Source organism: Bos indicus x Bos taurus, chromosome 10 (genome assembly GCF_003369695.1).
Source record: "Bos indicus x Bos taurus breed Angus x Brahman F1 hybrid chromosome 10, Bos_hybrid_MaternalHap_v2.0, whole genome shotgun sequence".
NCBI lineage: Eukaryota > Metazoa > Chordata > Mammalia > Artiodactyla > Bovidae > Bos > Bos indicus x Bos taurus.
The window spans coordinates 70,724,694-70,743,440 of record NC_040085.1 but is presented as its reverse complement, the minus strand read 5'-3'; the positions used below and the strand labels follow the sequence as shown (position 1 = coordinate 70,743,440).

The 18,747-nt window shown below is 51.9% G+C and overlaps 1 protein-coding gene across 2 annotated transcripts in view; it reads left to right on the top strand.

Annotated features, from left to right (window-relative positions):
* SPTB (spectrin beta, erythrocytic) overlaps positions 1–18,747 on the top strand; it is a 130,919-nt gene that overhangs the window by 82,588 nt on the left and 29,584 nt on the right. For both annotated transcript variants that reach the window (XM_027554327.1, XM_027554325.1), the window contains exons 10-22: positions 1,037–1,154; positions 2,235–2,393; positions 3,389–3,691; positions 4,714–4,864; positions 5,428–6,298; positions 7,330–7,467; positions 12,526–13,282; positions 13,904–14,106; positions 14,204–14,294; positions 15,524–15,670; positions 16,483–16,746; positions 17,125–17,331; positions 17,758–17,847. In XM_027554327.1, coding sequence (XP_027410128.1) covers positions 1,037–1,154; positions 2,235–2,393; positions 3,389–3,691; positions 4,714–4,864; positions 5,428–6,298; positions 7,330–7,467; positions 12,526–13,282; positions 13,904–14,106; positions 14,204–14,294; positions 15,524–15,670; positions 16,483–16,746; positions 17,125–17,331; positions 17,758–17,847 — 3,499 coding nt within the window. The remainder of the gene's footprint in view (positions 1–1,036; positions 1,155–2,234; positions 2,394–3,388; positions 3,692–4,713; positions 4,865–5,427; positions 6,299–7,329; positions 7,468–12,525; positions 13,283–13,903; positions 14,107–14,203; positions 14,295–15,523; positions 15,671–16,482; positions 16,747–17,124; positions 17,332–17,757; positions 17,848–18,747) is intronic.

The window sequence follows — 18,747 nt, the reverse complement described above, 5'->3', positions numbered from 1 at the left end:
CCTGCTCGTTCATTCATGACTCGCAAACAGGGAAAGGCCAGACGCAGAGTCTAAAATGTACTATAAATGAATATCTGATTTCTGGCCTGATACTAACCATATTTAAAGTCCTAAGCCCAATCCAGGTAATACCTCCCGTGAGTCTACCAGGCACTGCACACAGGGGTGGTAGCTCTTGGCTGCATAAGACAGTGCTCAAGGTCACAGCCTCCTTGACGTGCCTATGAGCAGCAGGTATATGGGCTGGCCTCGGGCACCTGGGAACCTTGCTTACCAGCTGATCTGCGACTGCCACAAGGATGAGGGAAAAGTGGGTAGATACTTGGCCACGTGCAGAAATGGGAAAATACTCAGTTACCTGGAGCTCATCTGGACATTGGGTTCTCGACATCCATCCAGCTGCCATCATCCCCTCCCCCTGAGATCCTCCCCGAGCCCAGCCTTTCCTCCCCCCTCAGAAGCATCTGGACTTTTGGACAGTTGTCAGGACAGCCAACTCATTAGTACTCAGGTGAAAGTTGCTTTCTGTGCAATATGTTCTTACATGGATAATGCTGCTTCAAAGGCTTATTGACTCACTCCATAAAAAACTGAGTAAAGAGCTAGTGGGGAGCCTTTAGCATTTGTAGAACAGGGAAGAATTTCTTTGTATTGATTGGTAACACTTGATACCTACAGGAATTTCCAGAACACTTAGCCATTCCCCCATGGAAACAAATGATAAGCAAACACTGCAGTAGTTGTGTTTTCTTTGATTTATGTTGCAAAGACTCAACCCCTATTAGGTCTCAGGTGGTGAGTATGATAGACTAATGTTGTAACAGGTAAAACATATAGATCCTCTATCCTTTTTTACTTTTAAAAAATTTTACTGAAGTATAGTTGATTTACAATGCTGTGTTTCTTTTTACTTTTTAAAGAGAAATATGCTTTGCTATCCACGCTCCAAGATGCCAGGGTTCCATGTTTACTTAAGAAAGAAACATTGGCTGTGGGAGTCTCAACACTCATCACCCAACCTCTGTTTTTTCCACAGGTTTCAGGAGAAGGGGAATCTGGAAGTCCTACTTTTTACCATCCAGTCCCGGATGAGAGCCAACAATCAGAAAGTGTACACGCCCCACGATGGGAAACTGGTGTCCGACATCAACCGGGTACAGCCGCGTTTTCCATTTCACGTTGCTAGTGGGTTGATTCAACTCCTGATAGAAGCACAGGGAATGGTCCCTGGAAAGGGTTAAGTCAAGCCACTCTCTGTGCTGTTGTTAATGACACAGCTGGCTATTGAGGGAGCTGTCTGAGCCTAGCCCTGAGAGGTCAGACTCTACCCACCATCCTTCCATTCAGAGGTGGGGAGAGGGGCAAGATAGGAGACAGGGATGAAGAGGTACAAACTGCTACCTATCAAATAAATAAGATACAAGGATTTAATATACAGTATAAGGAATATAGCCCATATTTTATGATAACTTTATATGGAGTATAATCTATAAAAATATTGAATCACTATGCTATACCCCTGAAACTAATACAATACTGTGAGTCAACTATACTTCAATTTCAAAAAAAGAAAAAAGAAAAAGAGGCAGTGGCTACACAGTTCCAGCTCAAATGCCATGAGAATGGGGATTCAGCAGGCTTGCCAGTGGGTTAACTGAGCTTCTCCTAATGAGGGCATAGGGAATGGTTCCTGGGCAGGGTTAAGCCAAGCCACTCTCTGTGCTGTCAATAATGACCAGCTGGCTGTTGAGGGTACTATCCAAGCCTGGCACTGAGAGGTCTGGCTCTACCCACTGTCCACCTGTGCAGTCCCCTCTTCAGATGCCCAGAGTCCAGTTTATAGCCTATTCTCTATAGAACCTGGAGGGCTTTTAGGGAATATCGACTACTTTTAATGAAGGCGAATGCCTTGTGACACTTTGGAGATTTGGAGGCCTACCACTGCCTGGAAATTCCAGTGGAATGGTGGTGGCCATTTACTCAATAGGAATTTACTGAGCACCCACAGAGGCAATAACACTATATGAAACCAACACTGACTTACGGGAAGGCCAGTTTAGGGGAAGAGGGGACTGGGAGGTCGTGATCAGTGCTCCCTGAATCTTCAGTTGGCTTAAACAGGAAAACCTGAAGGCTGGGTTCTGTCTAGATTCCTCAAATCACTCAGTACTGGTGAAAGAGTCGGGATGGGACCCCCAAATCCCAAGAGCTCTCATCTGCCCCTCCCCGCGCAGGCCTGGGAAAGCCTGGAGGAAGCTGAGTACCGGCGGGAGCTGGCCCTGAGGGATGAGCTCATCCGGCAGGAGAAGCTGGAGCAGCTGGCCCGGCGCTTTGACAGAAAAGCTGCCATGAGAGAGACGTGGCTCAACGAAAACCAGCGCCTCGTGGCCCAGGTAGTGGGGTGCACGTGGGGCTGCAGACGGTGGGGCGGGCAGAGCGGGACAAGCCTCTCCACAGGCCTTGCAGCCCTGCTTCCTGTGATTGGGTGGGTCGGGATTGATATCTGAAAAGGAACTCTCCCAGATCGACTAAGTCTCACTTTTTAATTATTTATTTTTTGGCTGCACTGGGTCTTCATTGCAGTGCATGGGCTTAGTGGCAGCATGTGGGATCTTAGTTCCCCTCCAGGGATCGAACCTGGGCCCCCTGCATTAGAAGCGTGGAGTCTTATCCGCTGGACCTCCAGGGAATTCCCTATTAAGTCTCATTTTAAGAAAGAGCCACACAATCCAAAAATGGCCCCAAAAGTTATCCCCCATGAGCCAGGAGCATCACCCAGAGCCAGAGTTCAAGTTGATATTTCAGGGGTCCTCTGGGGATGCGATGGAAGCTGTGCACCTTGTGAGTGTCAGACACCCCTTGGACTCTGGCCTTGAGGACTGTGTCACATTTCACTAGCTAAAAACTGACCCCAGGACTGATTCTCCATGAGAGCATCTGTCCCTTCCCACCTGGATCTTGGCATCAAATTAAATTCCATCTAGAAGGGGGAAGCAAGCATTCTGAAAGAACTGGAGAGTGTGCAGGCGCCCCAGAGAGCATAGGGCAAGCCCTCTGTGTGCAGCTGCAGGGTTTCCAGTAAGAAGCCCCTTCCTGCCCAGAACAGGTCCTCTCCAGGCAGGGTGGTGAGTGCCAGCAGGTGGGAAAGAGCTCTGTTAGTGATAGTCATCACATGGATGGCCCAGTGAGTAAAATCACGAGCTTTTTGCCAAGGTTCTCGTGAGACATTTAGTCTTTGGAACTTGTCTCTGATAAGGTAGGCTGAAAAAGATGGCAGAAGGGCTTTCTCCTGCAGAAGTTGCTCCTAAAAGACCTGCCATTTCTCTGTGCTTGGGGACCAACCAAGGGGACCCTAACCAAACTGCCTGTTTTTCTCCCTGGGGGACAGGATAACTTCGGGTACGACCTGGCAGCAGTGGAGGCTGCCAAGAAGAAGCACGAGGCCATCGAGACAGACACGGCCGCCTATGAGGAGCGGGTGCGGGCCCTGGAGGACTTGGCCCAGGAGCTGGAGCGGGAGAACTACCATGATCAGAAGCGCATCATGGCCCGCAAGGACAACATCCTGCGCCTGTGGGACTACCTGCAGGAGCTGCTGCAGGCCCGGCGCCAGAGGCTGGAGAAGACGCTGGACCTGCAGAAGCTCTTCCAGGACATGCTGCACAGCATTGACTGGATGGACGGGATCAAGGTGGGCCTGGGCACCCCCACCCCCTCCACCTGGGGCTTCAGCGAGCTGTGCTTCCTAGGCACCTCCCAGCCCCACGCCCGAGTCAGAGCAGAGCATCTAAGGCAGCAGAGTGTCTGATGGCATCTGTCTCTCAGCAGCTTGGCTCGCTCTGCTCCTGTCTGCTGTATCCCCGGTGATCAAGAAATCTGGGGTTCATAGTTACACAGGTGCCAGCCTGCAGGGCCTGGATGAGACAGACCTCCCTCAGGAGCCTGGAGAATCGGGCTCTGAGTAATCACGATCTGAATCTAGTTGGCATCCAGACCTTGGCATCCAGGGCCACTGGGAAGTCTGAGTCTCCTCTCCTGCTATCACAGCGGCTCTCAACTGAAGACACAGCAGACTGACTGGGGCTTTCTTTCCTTTTTTTTTTTTTTTTTTAAGATTTTTCTGATATAGGCCTTTTTTTATATCTTTTTTTTTTCTTTTTTTAAATTTTAATTGGAGGCTAATTACTTTACAATATTGTGGTGGTTTTTGCCATACATTCACATGAATCAGCCATGGGTGTACATGTGTTCCCCATCCTGAAGATACAGGCCATTTTTAAAGTCTGTATTGAATTTGTTGCAGTGTTCTGTTTTTTTTGGCCCTGAGGCATGTAGGATCTTAGCTCCCCGACAGGGAACAAACCCATATCCCCTGCACGAAAGGTGAAGTCTTAACCTCTGGACCATGAGGAAAGTCCCCCGTGGAACTTTCTTAAAATATGTACACCCAGGTCCCACCCCTGGGGCACACGTGGGCAGACTGAGTATAGGACTTGATCTCTTGAAAGATGCTCCCTGGATGATTCTGATGGGCACCCCCAATGGGAACTCCTGCTCTGTAGCCTCTTTCCCATTGAGCAGCTGCATTTTCCAGCTGCATCTGACATCCTGGTCCCCAGTGCCACAGACCCTCTCTTAGGAAGGTTATTCTCCCAGCATGAGGGTCTCTTCACCTTTCCTTACTCCCTCTGCCCTGTCTGTCCTCTTCGCCAGGCTCACCTCTTATCTGCTGAGTTTGGGAAACACTTGTTGGAGGTCGAGGACTTGCTACAGAAACACAAGCTGATGGAGGCTGACATTGCCATCCAAGGGGACAAAGTGAAGGCCATCACCACAGCCACCCTGCAGTTCACTGAGGGGCCAGGTAAGGCTGCGGGTTGAGGTTTTTCTGTTGAGGCCTCTGGCCCAGCACTCCAGCACCCCAGGGTGGATAAATCTAGCCGTAGAATTCTGCCTCTTTCACCAACACGTGGTACCAGAAAGAAGTTTGAGGGAGAGCAAAATTCTCCAGAGAGTAGGCGACTGCTTCAGTCGTCTATTATCAGAAAGGTGTGTAAGCACCAAGAAGGCATCCTTCGTCTTTCATCCTTTTGGCTAGCTCAGGTCTTAAATAGGTGACCCCTGCTGCCTCTCGGAAGAATCATCTAGAAATTAATGCCTGGGTCTTTTTAAAAATAATTTCACATTTTGCATTTCTACTGAGAGCTGATCCAACTTTTAACCTCTCTTATTCCTGGAGTTTTAGTGGAAACTCATTATTAAGAACCAATTAAAAGCCTATCCTCTGAGCACCTGAGACCCCATGCATCCGGTCCCAAAGCCCCAGTGAGATGGTAGGTTCTAGGTGGTGTGGTTCTAGATCTGAAGCTTGCCCAGAGATGATGAAGCCCTTGTCCCCTTTGTCCTTCCTCTTCCCATGCCATCCAGGGTACCAGCCTTGTGACCCCCAGGTCATCCAGGATCGTGTCAGCCACCTGGAACAGTGCTTCGAGGAGCTGAGCAACACGGCAGCTGGGCGCAAGGCCCAGCTGGAGCAGTCCAAGCAGCTCTGTAAGTTCTTCTGGGAGATGGATGAGGCCGAGAGCTGGATCAAGGAGAAGGAGCAGATTTACTCCTCCCTGGACTATGGCAAGGACCTGACCAGCGTGCTCATCCTGCAGCGTAAGCACAAAGCCTTTGAGGATGAGCTGCGTGGGCTGGATGCCCACCTGGACCAGATCTTCCGGGAGGCTGAGGGCATGGTGGCACGCAAGCAGTTTGGGCATGAGCGGATTGAGGTCCGGATCAAGAAGGTGTCTGACCAGTGGAACGAGCTGAAGGACCTGGCTGCCTTTTGCAAGAAAAACCTCCAGGACACTGAGAACTTCTTCCAGTTCCAGGGTGATGCAGATGATCTGAAGGCCTGGCTACAGGATGCCCACCGGCTGCTCTCAGGGGAAGACGTGGGGCACGATGAAGGGGCCACACGGGCCCTGGGGAAAAAGCACAAGGACTTCCTGGAGGAGCTGGAGGAGAGTCGCGGAGTGATGGAGCACCTGGAACAGCAGGCGCAGGCCTTCCCCCAAGGGTTCCAGGATTCCCCAGATGTGACCAACCGGCTGCAGGCCCTCCGGGATCTCTACCAGCAGGTGGTGGCCCAGGCGGACATGCGGCAGCAGAGGCTGCAGGATGCCCTGGACCTGTACACGGTGTTTGGGGAGACAGATGCCTGTGAGCTGTGGATGGGCGAGAAGGGGAAGTGGCTGGCCCAGATGGAGATCCCGGACACGCTGGAGGACCTGGAGGTCGTGCAGCACAGGTCAGAGCTGGCCCTCCCCTCTCACCACCCCCTACAGTCTGCGCTCCTAGTCCCCAAACAGCCTCCAGATCGGCAAGGCCCTCTCTGAGAAGCTATCGGATGCCCTTGGTCCCAGAGGCCAGGCACCAGGAGTCACGAGTTCTCATCTGGCTCTGTGGCTTTGGGTACTTCACACCACCCCCCCACCCCGGGGCCTTTCCCAAAGGGGCTCTTTCTAGTCCAAGTGTTCAATGACTTTTAAGTGACAACAGCCTTTGTTCAAATGAATTGTATATGGAACCCCTGATATGTAACACAGAGGAAAGCGGAGGGGACATGATTAAGGGGGAGGTGAGAGGCTAGAGCCCATAAGCTCTGTCTTTTGGTGGCAGTCCCTAAACCACATGAACCCTCAGGGGCCTCAGAGACCAGTTTGTAAACTGTCAGTCCAAGGCCACTCTCATTTGCAGTATTTGAGTTCCATCAGCATTCCAGCATGGCAAGGCTTGTCCCCAGCATCCTGAGTACAGAATCCAAGGAGCTGAGAGAAAGAGGCCACTCCTTGATCCTGTCCCAGTGGTCCCATGCTGATGCTGGATGGACCTGGGCTCTTATCTCAGCGGGGTCAGCTTTCATAACACAGGATGCCCACAGCCTCAGCAGCGCGCCCTTCTCCTCCCCAGGGACGGAGCACCTGACTGGGGAGGTATCCTTCGGGTGGAAGCAGTGGAACCGTGTTCATGAGCAGCAGCTGGGCCAGTGGAGGTGTGGCAGGTGCTTTCTGTGGCCATCAACACCGCCCACACCTCATTTTTCCTCCATCTCTGTTGAGGCACTGGCCTGTAGAAGTAACCAGGTCTCTCCTAGGCTCATCCAGGAAATGCTAAACCATGAAACTGGACCCATGAACCAGAAAAGAGGGAGTGTCAGCACACCTTTCTCCTTTCTCCCCTCTTACCTGGTGGAAGGAGGTGGAAGGAGAAAGCAAGAGCGTGGCAGAAAGCAAAAGCCACCGCTGCCTTAGCAATCCTCATTTTCTCTGTCCACATCAGGTTTGACATCTTGGACCAGGAAATGAAGACGTTGATGACTCAGATTGATGGCGTGAACCTTGCTGCCAACAGCCTGGTAGAGAGTAACCACCCACGCAGTGCAGAAGTGAAGAAGTACCAGGACCGCCTGAACACCAGGTGGGATGTGGGGAGGGCTTGGAGACGGGGGCTTCTTTTCTGGCACATCTGTCGGGTGTGGCCCGGAAGTCAGGAGGCCTGCTATGCATGCCAAGTTTGTACCCTCAGAGTTCCTGCCTCCATCTGCCTTGGTCTCCTTCTGACCCTGGAGCTATAGCCTCAGGGAGGAGGGACCTGGGTGGTGTCCAGCCCAGGGAGAGAGATGTGTTCACAGAGCTGCAGTGCTGTGCCTGGAATGGGTGTGTGCTGAGCAATGGAGGAATGCCCTGAGTGCATCCACAGTTAGAATCAGGCCATGTGGTTCTTAGGCCACATTTCCCCGGACGTTCTTAAGCAGGGAAGATTGCTTTCTGAGAGCTCTTAAGTACTGTCCATAAAAGAAAGCTCCTGCTTGTGCCAGAATGCAGCATTGATAATGAGACTGGCTTGAATGAAGAGGAGAATTAGCAAGAAGTCTTGAGCACACGTCATGGCCAGAAGGAAAGACAGGCCCTAAGGAGCCTTTGGAGAGGGACTGCTTAGGATGTAATTGCCACACCAGGACAACGCATGCACCTGTGTTCCGTTCGGTGCCCTGGGCTTTACATGCACAGCTCCATGCTCACTGCGTCGCCACTGCCCCAATCCATTGCCCCACACTTGTGCCTGAGCCCTGCTCTGCCTGAGGCAACCCGGGAAGTGGGGTTAGGGAAGACTTGGCTGTAAAGAAAAGGAGCAGCACAGGGGGCTTAAGAGGAGGCAAGGGGTAACCTCCTGATACTTGGGAGCCACCAGATTGTCTCAGCATCCAAAGAAGGGGGCTGTAGTTCAGGAGGGTCCTCTGCCAGCTGAGGTTTATGCCAAGGAGGGGGATACCTCCAGTTCTTCTTTAGGCTTGGAGGTAACAGTGATGCGCGTGTGTGTGTGTGTGTGTGTGTGCGTGCGAGACAGACAGGAGGAACTTGTCAGCCAGTAATCTGCTGCTTTGAGGAGCTATAGTCAGAGAATGCTGTTACAGACCCCTAAGCCATGCACTGTCCTAAGTGGAATACACCAAGGTACTTGCCATCCTTAGAGGCCTGAAAAGGTAAAATGGCTTTCCATTACGTCTGAGAATTGGAAGCTTCCTGAGCCACATTTCCCAGGCAGCCCGCATCCTGCACAAACGCTTCCTCCCCATGTAGCCCACCCCACTTGCGGTCAGTCCCTTTTGTTAAAAGTCGGTTCTCATCGTGAGTGGAAATCTGCCTCCTTGAAATTTGTATACATCGGTTCTGGCTCTGCCTGTTAGAGATATTGAAACTTACTCGAATTCTTCTTCCACGTGATAGCTCTTCAACTGTTTCTAAAGACAGCTGTCCTCCTTCACCTGCACCCACCGTCCTGCCTCCTTGTGGGTGCCGTTCTCCATACAGGGTCCATCCTCCTCCAACAATATGGTCTAAACCGTGCTTGTTTTCAGGCCAGTACAGGTTTTTCTCCTTCACAGTTTCTAGGATGAAAAAGTATCTTTCCTTGACTGATGTAGAGTTTCACACTCTACCTTTTATTATAATTACTTTCATCTTTGAAGAAGTTTTCTACTAGACTGTAAATGAATAAAGAGCAGTATCTTATAGCGGCCACAGTATCTTGTACAATGCCCACGGTATCTTATATAGTGTCCACAGCATATAGCGTCCACAGCTCTGAGTGCCAAGATTTTATTGTCTGAGGCTCCCTCTGTTGGGAATATTCTTTTCGCAGGTATCCTCACTCCCACATGTTACTCAGACCTCAGGTCACATGTCCTCTTCTTGGTGCAGTTTACACTGACCACCCCATTCACAGTATCATCTCCTCCTTCCCATCCAGTTCCTCTGCCTCAATCCCATTTTCTTGCTTCCTTTTAAAGATTTTTAAAAATTGTTTATTCATTTATTTTTGGCTGCGCTGGGTCTTCATTGCTGCATGCAGGCTTTCTGTAGTTGCAACGACTGGGATCTACTCCCTAGTTGCAGCGAGCAGGGGTTACTCTCTAATTGCACTGTGCGGGCTTCTCATTGCAGTGGCTTCTCTTGTGGAGCCCAGGCTTTAGGCATGTGGGCTTCAGTAGTTGCCACCCACAGGCCTTAGAAGTTACAGAAAAAGGGCTTAGATGCCCCGCAGCATGTGCAATCTTCCTGGACTAGAAAGTGAGCCCATGTCCCCTGCATTGGCAGGCAGATTCTCAATCACTAGATCACCAGGGAAGTCCCCCCCTTTTTCCCCCTTTAAATTGGATTTTTTAAAACTGTTTATTTGGGTGTTTTTGGTCACACCACGTAGCATGTGAGATATTAGTCTCCCAACCTGGTATTGAAGCAGCGCCCCCTGCATTACAAGTGCAGAGTCTTAACCACTGGACCACCAGGGACTGGTGCTTAACTTTTCTCCATTGTACTTGTCACCACTTGATGGAGTAAGCACTCACTTGCCTCTGCCCATTTGAATGGGAGCACTTTACTTCATTCGTGGTTCTATCCCCGGAGCCTAGAACAGTGGCACAAGACACATACGTGATGTTTGTGTGATGTAACACCGAGCGTAACTGAGGACAGAACGGAAATGTGCCAGGCTCAGCACACCTGGGAGAAGGCAGTGGCAACCCACTCCAGTGTTCTTGCCTGGAGAATCCCAGGGACAGAGGAGTCTAGTGGGCTGCCGTCTATGGGGTCGCACCGAGTCGGACACGACTGAAGTGACTTAGCAGCAGCACACCTGAGTCACTCAAGCACTTACCAAATATGTGATTACCTCCCACCATACACATTCTGGTTGACCAATATTATCTTGTAATATCTTGGGCCCAGGACCACACCTGGACTCCTGAATGGCCTGGCCAGTGCTGCCTAGAGCAGCTCTAACAACGTCCCCCCTTTTGGAGACGGTGCAGGGGAGGGGAAGGTGGGTTTGGGAAGCAGACGAGACCCGAACGTCACCCTGTCCCCTCTGTGGCCCCTGCCTGGTGGCTGCAGTGAGGCCAAATCAAGAAAAGCCTGGAAAGTCACCATGGAGCCTCCTTCCTAGGGGCACTGCCAAATGGTCTCCTGTGGCTTCTGGATGGGGCTGGGAAGCTTCCCAGCCCGGGGGCACCTCGCTTTCCTTTCACAGTAGTTTCAGACCACCTTGGGGGGAACCTCCAGCCCCTTTCCCTTAACATCCAGCCTCAGCAGCATCCGTGTTACAGGCACAAAACTCCCCAGAGATCAGGGGCCTTACCTCTGGATTCTTCTTCCCTCTTTCCTGGCATTTCCCATCCTTTCTCTGGGCTCGTCCTCCTCTCTCTCTTGGAACTCCCGATCCTTCCCAGCCCTCTTCCCACTGCTTTGCAGACCTGTCTTCCACCCCGAGACTGAGGTCACCCTGGGAATGCCCACAGTGCACTCTACCCATTCCATCTGCCTCCTCCCTCTACCTCCATCCCCAGGTGCCTGGGCTTCAAAGATGAGTGACTCAGGGCCCCATCCTTAAATAGCTCACTGCTGGTGATGTGTTCACTGAAGCACAGCTCAGATGACCACCGTGAGACCTGCTCTTACCACCCCTCCTGCTCCTCACAGCTCCCTTAGTCCTTTCTGCCTGGTGTGTGCTATGTACGTCGTACTTTATATTATTGTTGTTTGATGAGTTTATCGTACTTTCTGTCTAACTCATACACTCCATGGAGCAAAGTCTGGCTATGACTATTATTCCCTAAGGCACAAAGCCAGAACAAAGTCTGGCTATGACCGTATGTTCCCAAAGCTCTTCATAATGCTTATATGTTGTGGGTAATCAAGAGAGATGAACTCAGTTAGTGACTGCACGTACAGCGTACTCTCGTGTGCTTCCGGGTCACAGTGATGCAGGATGAGCAAACCCAGGTCCAGGGGAGGTGTCCCTGGTGGTGTGCCCAGACTACTGAGCGGCTCTTTAGAAGAGGTTTACTGTGGGCTGCACACCAGTTGCAGGACATCTGGCCATCTTTTGCACACTCCCCAGGTTCATTCCACACAGCACATGAAGGTTAAGATGTTTTCATTTCAATCCCAACTTCTCCTTCCCCCTTCCTCCTCTTCTTCCTTCTCTTCACTACGACTCTTTTCTTTGACAGCCATGCTGGCTTTCCTTAGGCCCTGGGCACTTGGAACATGATCTTAGACATTTGTGTGGTTCCTCTGGGGCAGCTGGGATCCTGTGTCATAAAGCTTTCTTATGTTGATAATGGGGTGTTTCCAATTATTTTCAGTATAGGCATACCTCAGAAATAATGTGGGTTCAGTTGCAGACCAGCCCAATAATCAAATATCAAAATATCAATGTCAAAATAAAATGAGTCACACACAAATTTGGGGAGTTCCCAGTGCATATAAAAGTTGTTTACAAAAAATACTGTAGGCTACTAAGTGTGCAACATCATTATGCCTAGGAAAACAAGGTACAAACATTAATTTAAAAATACTTTATTGCTAAAAAATGCCCATCCTCTGAGCCTTCAGTGAGTCATAACCTTTTTGCAATAGTAATGTCAAAGTTCACTGCCCACAGAGCACCGTACAAGTATAATAATGAGAGAGTTTGAAATATTGCAGTAATTACCAAACTATGAGAGACATGAAGTGAGCAGAGGTTGCAAAAATGGCACTGATAGATGTTTCAACAAAGGATTGCTACAGATCCTCGAATCATAAAAGAAAAGAAAAACAAAAGCCCCATAGTATCTGTGAAGTACAGGAAAGCAAAGCTGAATAAAACGAGATATGCTTGCATTTCAAAAACTCTGGGAAATTGTATGTTTGCCTGAATTTCAACTACATATAGAGCTTACATGCAGAGCATCATGTTGCTTTATTGATGGTTGTAATAACATCACAGCTCACCTCCTGCTAATGGAAAGCTCTGGCAGTTCTGTTGTCTTGAGTAAAACTGGATGAACTGACGCATCACAGTTGGTTGGAGAGATGACTCTTTTTTCACTGTGCAGGTTCTATCAGGGGAGACTCTGGTGGGAAATCTGGAAGGGACACCCTGTGGGAAAGGTGAAGGAAGAGGCTGTCTGACTCCCGTCTCCCTCGGCAGGTGGCAGGACTTCCAGACCATGGTGTCCGAACGGCGGGAGGCCGTGGACTCGGCCCTCCGGGTCCACAACTACTGTGTGGACTGCGAGGAGACTGGCAAGTGGATCGCGGACAAGACGAAGGTGGTGGAGTCCACAAAGGACCTGGGTCGGGACCTGGCGGGGGTCATTGCCATCCAGCGCAAGTTGTCGGGGCTGGAGCGTGATGTGGCTGCCATCCAGGCCCGTCTGGGCACGCTGGAGCGGGAGTCACAGCAGTTGATGGCGTCACACCCTGAGCTGAAGGAGGACATTGAGCAGAGGCAGGCATACGTGGAGGAGCTGTGGCAGGGCCTAATGCAGGCCTTGAAGAGCCAGGAGGCCTCCCTGGGGGAAGCCAGCCAGCTGCAGGCCTTCCTGCAGGATCTGGATGCCTTCCAGGCCTGGCTATCCACGACCCAGAAGGATGTGGCCTCCAAGGACATGCCCGAGTCCCTCCCGGAGGCCGAGCAGCTCCTGCAGCAGCACGCGGCCATCAAGGACGACATCGACAGGCACCAGGAAAGCTACCAGAAAGTCAGGGTGTCCGGGGAGAAGGTGACCCATGGCCAGACGGACCCAGAGTACCTGCTCCTGGGCCAGCGGCTAGACGGCCTAGAAAAGGGCTGGGATGCCCTGAGCCGGATGTGGGAGAGCCGCAGCCAGGCCCTCACCCAGTGCCTCGGCTTCCAGGAGTTCCAGAAAGATGCCAAGCAGGCTGAGGCCATCCTCAGCAACCAGGTAGGGAGAGGCACTGGGAGCTGGGGGCATCTCTCAAGGCAAGAGAATTTGTAGGTTATAAGCCTGCGGACGTGCTATGGGGCTCAGGGATCACACTGTGCTTTTCTTAGTTTCTCTCTAGTTCAGGGGACAGTCCTCTTTGTTCCTTATCACATGCCCTTTCCAGTCCCGTGTCCCAAACTGTGTCTTATTCTTGGGCCAGTTAGAGGCTTGTTGTTGCTGTTCAGTCGCTCAGTCACATCTGAATCTTGGTGACCCCATGGACTGCAGCATACAAGGCTTCCCTGTCCTTCACCGTCTCCTGGAGTTTGCTCAGACTCATGTGCATTGAGTTAGCAGTGCCATCCAACCATCTCATCTTCTGTTATCCCCTTCTCTTCTTGCCTTCAGAGAAGAATTTTTCCCTGGATGGCTATCCTTCCATCTGGTTTGGGTACCCTACTCATCAGGTGCCCTGGGCAGGGGCAGAGAACAGGACTCAGGGACCTTCCTCCTTCCACAACTGCAGGGGGCGCCATTCACACTGTAACCTGCATGGCTGCACATGGTGCTCCTGCCTGGCAAGGGCCCTCTCCTCCACCTCCTCACCTCCATGCCTTGTCTGGAAACTTGCTTCGACAGGAATATACCCTGGCTCACTTGGAGCCCCCAGACTCCCTAGAAGCTGCAGAGGCCGGGATCCGGAAGTTTGAGGATTTCTTGGTGTCTATGGAGAACAACCGGGATAAGGTTTTGAGTCCTGTGGACTCTGGAAACAAGCTGGTAGCTGAGGGGAACCTCTACTCAGACAAGATCAAGGAGAAGGTGCAGCTGATTGAGGACAGGTACTCTCTGCCCCGAGGGTCAGGGGGCCGGAGCCAGGTAGGGTAGTGGTGCAGTACATAGCACCCTCGTGACTTGTGGTTCCGGCTTTCCTTGTAGGCACAGGAAGAACAACGAGAAGGCCCAAGAGGCCTCGGACCTTCTGAAAGACAACCTGGAGCTCCAGAACTTCCTGCAGAACTGCCAGGAGGTAAGGCTCCAGCCAGGCTGGCCACTTTGCAGGAGATTCCCTCTAGAAGCATGGTGCCCTGGAGGTGGGAAGTCCTTTCTAACTCAGGAGTCTGGATTCCACAAGCAGAGAGCTCTGGGCTCATAACGGCTTAAGTCTTTCATCTTCTAGAATCTGGTTTCACGATTTTTTTTTCAAATCTGTAAAGATATCTTTTAATTTGTCAAGTCTGGGACAAGATTTCTCAAAAAGTGCCCCGAGGACTATCTGTATTAGAATCACCTAGGGCCCTGGTCAGGGTTGGCCTGAAAATCATGCGACCTTTGCATGATTGTACACACAGGGCCCGGTATGTACAAGGGCCTCCTGTTTGGTTTAATACTCTGCTGTTGCCGGCTTGCAATTCTTAATGACTTTGAATATTTCCATTTTACACCAGGCCCTGCAAATTATGGAGCTGGTCCTGGCTCTAGTTAAACTCAGACTTCTGGGCCCCAGTTGGGCCCAGATGAATCAGAACTTAGGGGGTAAGATAGAGAGCAGCATTCTCAACAAGCTTTTCGGTTGGAGAACCGCTGAATCAGAAGTTCTTCACTCAGCCTGGGGTGAGCTGTCCAGGAAAATCTTTACCCTGCACTCCTAGGTCTCTCCATGAACAGTGCTTCCAAGTGGAATGGGGCTTCCCCTGACATTTTTGTTGCTTCCATCCTCATACCCCTTTGCTCTCAACTCAAATGACTTCGTAGTCACCCACCTCTGCCCTTGGTACAAGCCAAGCTTGGTGTAATGCCAGGACATCTTGGAAACATGAGAGACTCAAAAGTTCTTCCTTCACTGTTATTATAGGATCCGCCCTTGGCTTTGTCCTCAAATATTTTTTTCACCCTACTGCCAAAGGGTGGGTTTAACCCACCATTCAGTAAACTCATGTTGAGCTACTGCTATAGGCCAGGCCCTGTCCTTGGTCCTGGAAATGTGGAGAGAAGTGTGAATATCCTGGTGTCGTACTGCACGTGCTCTAGAGGGGAAGACACAGTGGAGCCTGTGTTTCAGCCCTGAGACTACGCAGGTTAAGTCTCCTGTCCTGGGAGTTAGGGATCCTGAGTCAGAGGGGAGTACTCTGTTGTGTTCATATTTCCTCCCCTTGGCCTTCTTCTTCTGCAGCCAGAGGTGGGCAGCAGGTTCATCCATGAGCCCCTGGCCAAAGGGGGACACTCAGGGACCATGGATCCCATTCTTTCTGCCCACAGCTCACTCTCTGGATCAATGACAAGCTGCTAACATCTCAGGATGTCTCCTATGATGAAGCTCGAAACCTTCATAACAAATGGCTAAAGCACCAGGCATTCGTGGCAGAGCTGGCTTCCCACCAGGGGTGGCTGGAGAACATTGACGCGGTGAGCAGAGCAAGTTATGGGGTCTCTGCTTGGGGATGCTTCCTTGAGTGGAGCTGAGCATGGGGCACAGGCACTGGCCCGGAGCTTGCTGAGCAGTATAGAACCTGGATGTGAAAAACTCCTCCAAGTAGTGGTTAAACCTTGGAACTCCTGATAATCCGATGTTGTTAAGCCTGCACAGAATGGGTGCCTCCTGTGGGTCACTTGAGTCTCGGGACAGTCCAGTACACTAAGAACATGAGCCTGTGCATCCAGTACCAGGAGGGCAGTAATCTCTTGTCTGCCATCCATCATCCTCACCAGGATGTCCTGCCCAGAGGCAGGGGGATCTGTGAGATGAGCAGAGTGGGCCAGGGACTACTGACCCTCATTGTTTGGATGAGCAGAACCACCAGGGAGTTGTCATTCATAGCAGAGGTCCTGTCTGTGACAAGCTTGTCCAGGGGCCCAAGTCAAAAATATGGCTGGAGTCAGGCCTGGGAAGAGAAAGAGAGGAGAAAGAGGAGCCTCTTGCTCCTGTCGCTATGCGGAAAAAGCAGGCCTGGGAGCCACACTAGTTTGTGTCCATCGTAGTTAAGTGTACAGGCTCCAAGCCAGGCTGCCTGACTCCTTAACCTCCACATGCCTCAGTTTCTGGTGCAAATAACTCTGGAGGTACAGAGTTTTTCAGCTAAGCCTCACCCAAGTTCTAGACAGATCCATTGCCTCACCGACCTCCCCTCAGTTAGCCCTTGGCAACCACCTGGAGCAAGGTGACTCTCCAAGGGTCCTCTCCAACACCGTAGGGTGAACATTTCTCCTTCCCCACACAGGAAGGAAAGCAGCTGATGGAAGAGAAGCCCCAGTTTGCGGTCCTGGTCTCGCAGAAGCTGGAAGCCCTGCACCAGCTCTGGGACGAGCTTCAGGCCAACACACAAGACATGGCACAGCACCTGTCAGCTGCCAGGAGCTCCGACCTGCGCTCGCAAACCCAGGCCGACCTCAACAAGTGGATCCGGGCCATGGAGGACCAGCTGCAGTCAGACGACCTGGGCAAGGACCTGACCAGTGTCAACAGGATGCTGGCTAAGCTGAAGGCGAGTGAACGGGTTGCAGACTGGGGCCGTTGGCATGGAGGGAGTCTTGGCAGCAAATCTGCAACCTGAAAGGGAATACCATCCTGTTCCCTTAGCTAGGCTGGCTTTTATCATGTCTCCCAGTTTATAACTCAGCTCCTACCCTCTGTGGCGGGTAAGACAGGGACGGATCCAGCCAGGGTGATAAAAGTGTGCATAAGAAGTGTGGCATAGGTGCTCAGAGAAGCAAAAGGTGAGGTGGGGGCAATCCAAGAAGACTCCCTGGGGAAGGCTGAGTGCAAGCCAGGCCTTGGAGGATTGGTGGGACGTGGACGATGAGGAGGAGGGGGGCTTGCCAGGTGCCAGGCCCGGTGCCGACACCATCCTCTCATGTCCCAGCGTGTGGAGGACCAAGTGAATGTGCGCAAGGAGGAGCTGGAGGAGCTGTTTGCCCAGATGCCCTCGCTGGGAGAGGAGGCGGGGGATGAAGCCCTGAGCATTGAGAAGCGGTTCCTGGACCTTCTGGAGCCCTTGGGGAGGAGGAAGAAGCAGCTGGAATCATCCAGAGCCAAGCTGCAGATCAGCCGGGACTTAGAGGATGAGACCGTGAGTGGGCACAGCGGCCCCCCTTCCCCAGCTGTCATCGGAGTGGCTGGCTGCTGCCCAGGGCAGTTCTTGGCAGGAGTCGCCTGGTCATCTCACCACCTCATTTCATAGGGTGCTTGTAATGATTACATTAAACATAAAAGTAAACCAGTGCCCTTTGAAGGGTGGCTCTCTCGTGGACCTTAGGGGCCAGACAGACTTGGGCTCGAGATCCAGCAATGTTGCCACCCGCCTTGAAGTGACCAGGAGCAAGTTACTTGGAACCTTGGTTCAGAGTATCAGAATGCCCCCCTTTTACAAAACACTGATGGGGTGTTGGGAGGAACAGGAGGGACACAGTAGGCAGAGCTGTGTCTGACCCGTGGTGAGTGATGGAAGGGTGGCTGTGGTTGTCATCAGCTCTCTCCTGCCCTCTGGTCTCCGCAGCTCTGGGTGGAGGAGAGGCTGCCTCTGGCCCAGTCGACCGACTATGGCACTAACCTGCAAACCGTGCAGCTCTTCATGAAGAAGAATCAGGTGAGTCCTGCTACCTGTTCAGTCCCTCCTGCCCCCACCACTCCTCAGGCAAGAAGGCCCAGCTCTGACGACGCAAAGCCCCAGCAGCAGATTACAGACTACTATTCTTGTTGACAGTTTCAGGGTTCCCAGTCTGTATTCTCCTGCAGCTTTGGTGATAGCAGAGAGAATTCTAGGGGAACCATGGGGGTTGGTGAACAGGAATGAGGAGTCCAGGTGCTTTGGACTTTGGGGCCATGCAGGGCACAGGTGAGTATAGGACCTGGAGGCCCTGGCCTGGGGTTTCACGTGCTTTGCAGCTTCTGTATTCCGTTGCCTCCCTGAGAGGAGGCTCATAGCTCCTGGTGTCTCTCCTGTCACTGCTTTGTCCCTTTTTCAGGGCTAAGCTTGGCCTGTTAGGTCTCCTCAGGGCAAGTAGGCTTCTACTCTCTGAAACACATGAGGATGCTTGTGGGGCTCTAACCCCCGCTTCATTTAGAGGAAGCCACTAAACTTGGACTCTGAGCCATAGGAACAAACATCCATTGGCTGTTCTGCTGTTTTAGGCCTGATTGGGAACTTCTGTGGCGTTGGTCAGAAGCCTGGAAGCAAGCGGATGCTCGTCCTCTGTCAGGGCTGCAGGGAAGCCTGCGTCCTCTGGGAAGGCCAGTGGTATGGGTTTGTGGTCTGACCATGCAGTCTGGCCAGGGGCTGACTGTACCCCTGCTCTTAGTTGGAGTCCCTCCTGCCTGGTTTGCTCTCTGGCTCAGGAAGCGGGGGGCAGCTGCAGTGTCGATCAGGGAGAATCTGGGAACTTAGAGAAGAGCAGAATGTCCCAGAGTGACAGTCGGTACTGCAGCAACTTGGGAAAGGAAGGTCATGGCAGACAGTACTTACTTCTTCCAAAAATGTCAGCAGCCA